At 47.4% G+C, this 1,472-nt stretch overlaps 1 protein-coding gene across 1 annotated transcript in view; it reads left to right on the top strand.

Annotated features, from left to right (window-relative positions):
- LOC106817411 (carboxypeptidase N subunit 2-like) overlaps positions 1 to 1,308 on the top strand; it is a 17,500-nt gene extending 16,192 nt beyond the window's left edge. The window contains exon 7 of the mRNA XM_014822076.1: positions 1,233 to 1,308. Within this exon, the coding sequence (XP_014677562.1) occupies positions 1,233 to 1,308 (76 nt within the window). The remainder of the gene's footprint in view (positions 1 to 1,232) is intronic.
- Positions 1,309 to 1,472: the final 164 nt, after the last annotated feature.

Here is a 1,472-nt window from a genome sequence, read left to right as displayed (position 1 = left end):
TCTCTTTTCACCTCTCTCTCTCTCTCTCACTCTCCCCCTCTCTCTTTCTCTCCCTCACTCACTCTGTTTCTCTCTTTTCACCTCTCTCTCTCTCTCTCACTCTCCCCCTCTCTCTTTCTCTCCCTCACTCACTCTGTTTCTCTCTTTTCACCTCTCTCTCTCTCTCACACTCTCCCCCTCTCTCTTTCTCTCCCTCACTCACTCTGTTTCTCTCTTTTCACCTCTCTCTCTCTCTCACACTCTCCCCCTCTCTCTTTCTCTCCCTCACTCACTCTGTTTCTCTCTTTTCACCTCTCTCTCTCTCTCACTCACTCACTCACTCTTCCTCTCTTTCCTCAGCTATCTGAGTAACAACCTCATTCACACTGTGGACTCGACAGGCTTGAGTGCACTTCTTCGTCTGGAAGAGCTGTGAGCATCCGGTGACAATCTAGCGGCGGAACTCGGAACCGGAATTGAGGCGAATGCAACGCCGTCTATCGCGTACACGCGCACACGCGACTGTGGCCATACATGACGCCAATTCTTCGTTTTTGTATTTTTTCATCGCGTCGGCTAGTGTTTCCAGCAAAAGTTCGCCTTATACAGTTGCGCCTTTAACCGCTAATCGCTTCATGCATCTAATTTCTGTTAAAAATGGCGTCAATAATAGTTATTGAATTTACGTATGGCCATGCAATGACGTTGTTCGGTCGAGGTTGACGCATGCGCTGTCGTGCGCGCGCGACAACGACCGTTCTACGACAACTGCTTCTTCTTCTTCTTCTTCTTCTTCTTCTTCTTCTTCACTACTGCCGAATGTGTCGCCTGGGTGCTGGCAGAATTATATCGTAGAGCTATAAGGGAATAGAGTTAGCGCCACGATAAATCAACTGCGGGATTAGTGTACATCACTACACAGTACGTTAATTGCCCGTGCTGGTCATACGCGAAGCGTATCTTCACACCTAATTAATCACGACTTAATGAAGAGCTTTCTAATTAGACGGGAGATGATTGCGTCCTAGTGACTATCATGGAAAATTACGAATGATAGCCAGAGTAGAGTATGATATACAATATACGATACATAATATACCATATACGATATAGGATGTATGATAATACAATATACGATGCACGATAGATATATATCCACATATATTGTCTATATATCTCCACATATATTGTCTATATATCTCCACATATATTGTCTATATATCTCCACATATATTGTCTATATATCTCCACAGGTCGCTGGACGGTAACCGACTAACGACGTTGCCATCCGAGCTGCTCGGTGCCTTCATGAATACAAAGTTCGTGTAAGTGTGCCACCGCTGCTGGTGTCGGAGGGGAGGAGGGAAGGAGGGGATTAGGGGAGGAGGGGAAGAGGGGGATGGGAGGAGGGGAGGAGGGGAAGAGGGGAAGAAGAGAGGAAGGGAGAAGGGGGAGGGGAGGGGAGGATGAGGGGGAGGGGGATGTGAGGAGGG

The sequence above is a fragment of the Priapulus caudatus genome, unplaced genomic scaffold (genome assembly GCF_000485595.1).
Source record: "Priapulus caudatus unplaced genomic scaffold, Priapulus_caudatus-5.0.1 Scaffold1715, whole genome shotgun sequence".
NCBI lineage: Eukaryota > Metazoa > Priapulida > Priapulimorpha > Priapulimorphida > Priapulidae > Priapulus > Priapulus caudatus.
Note: the sequence above shows the minus strand (reverse complement) of the source record. Positions and strands in the feature narration are given on the sequence as shown.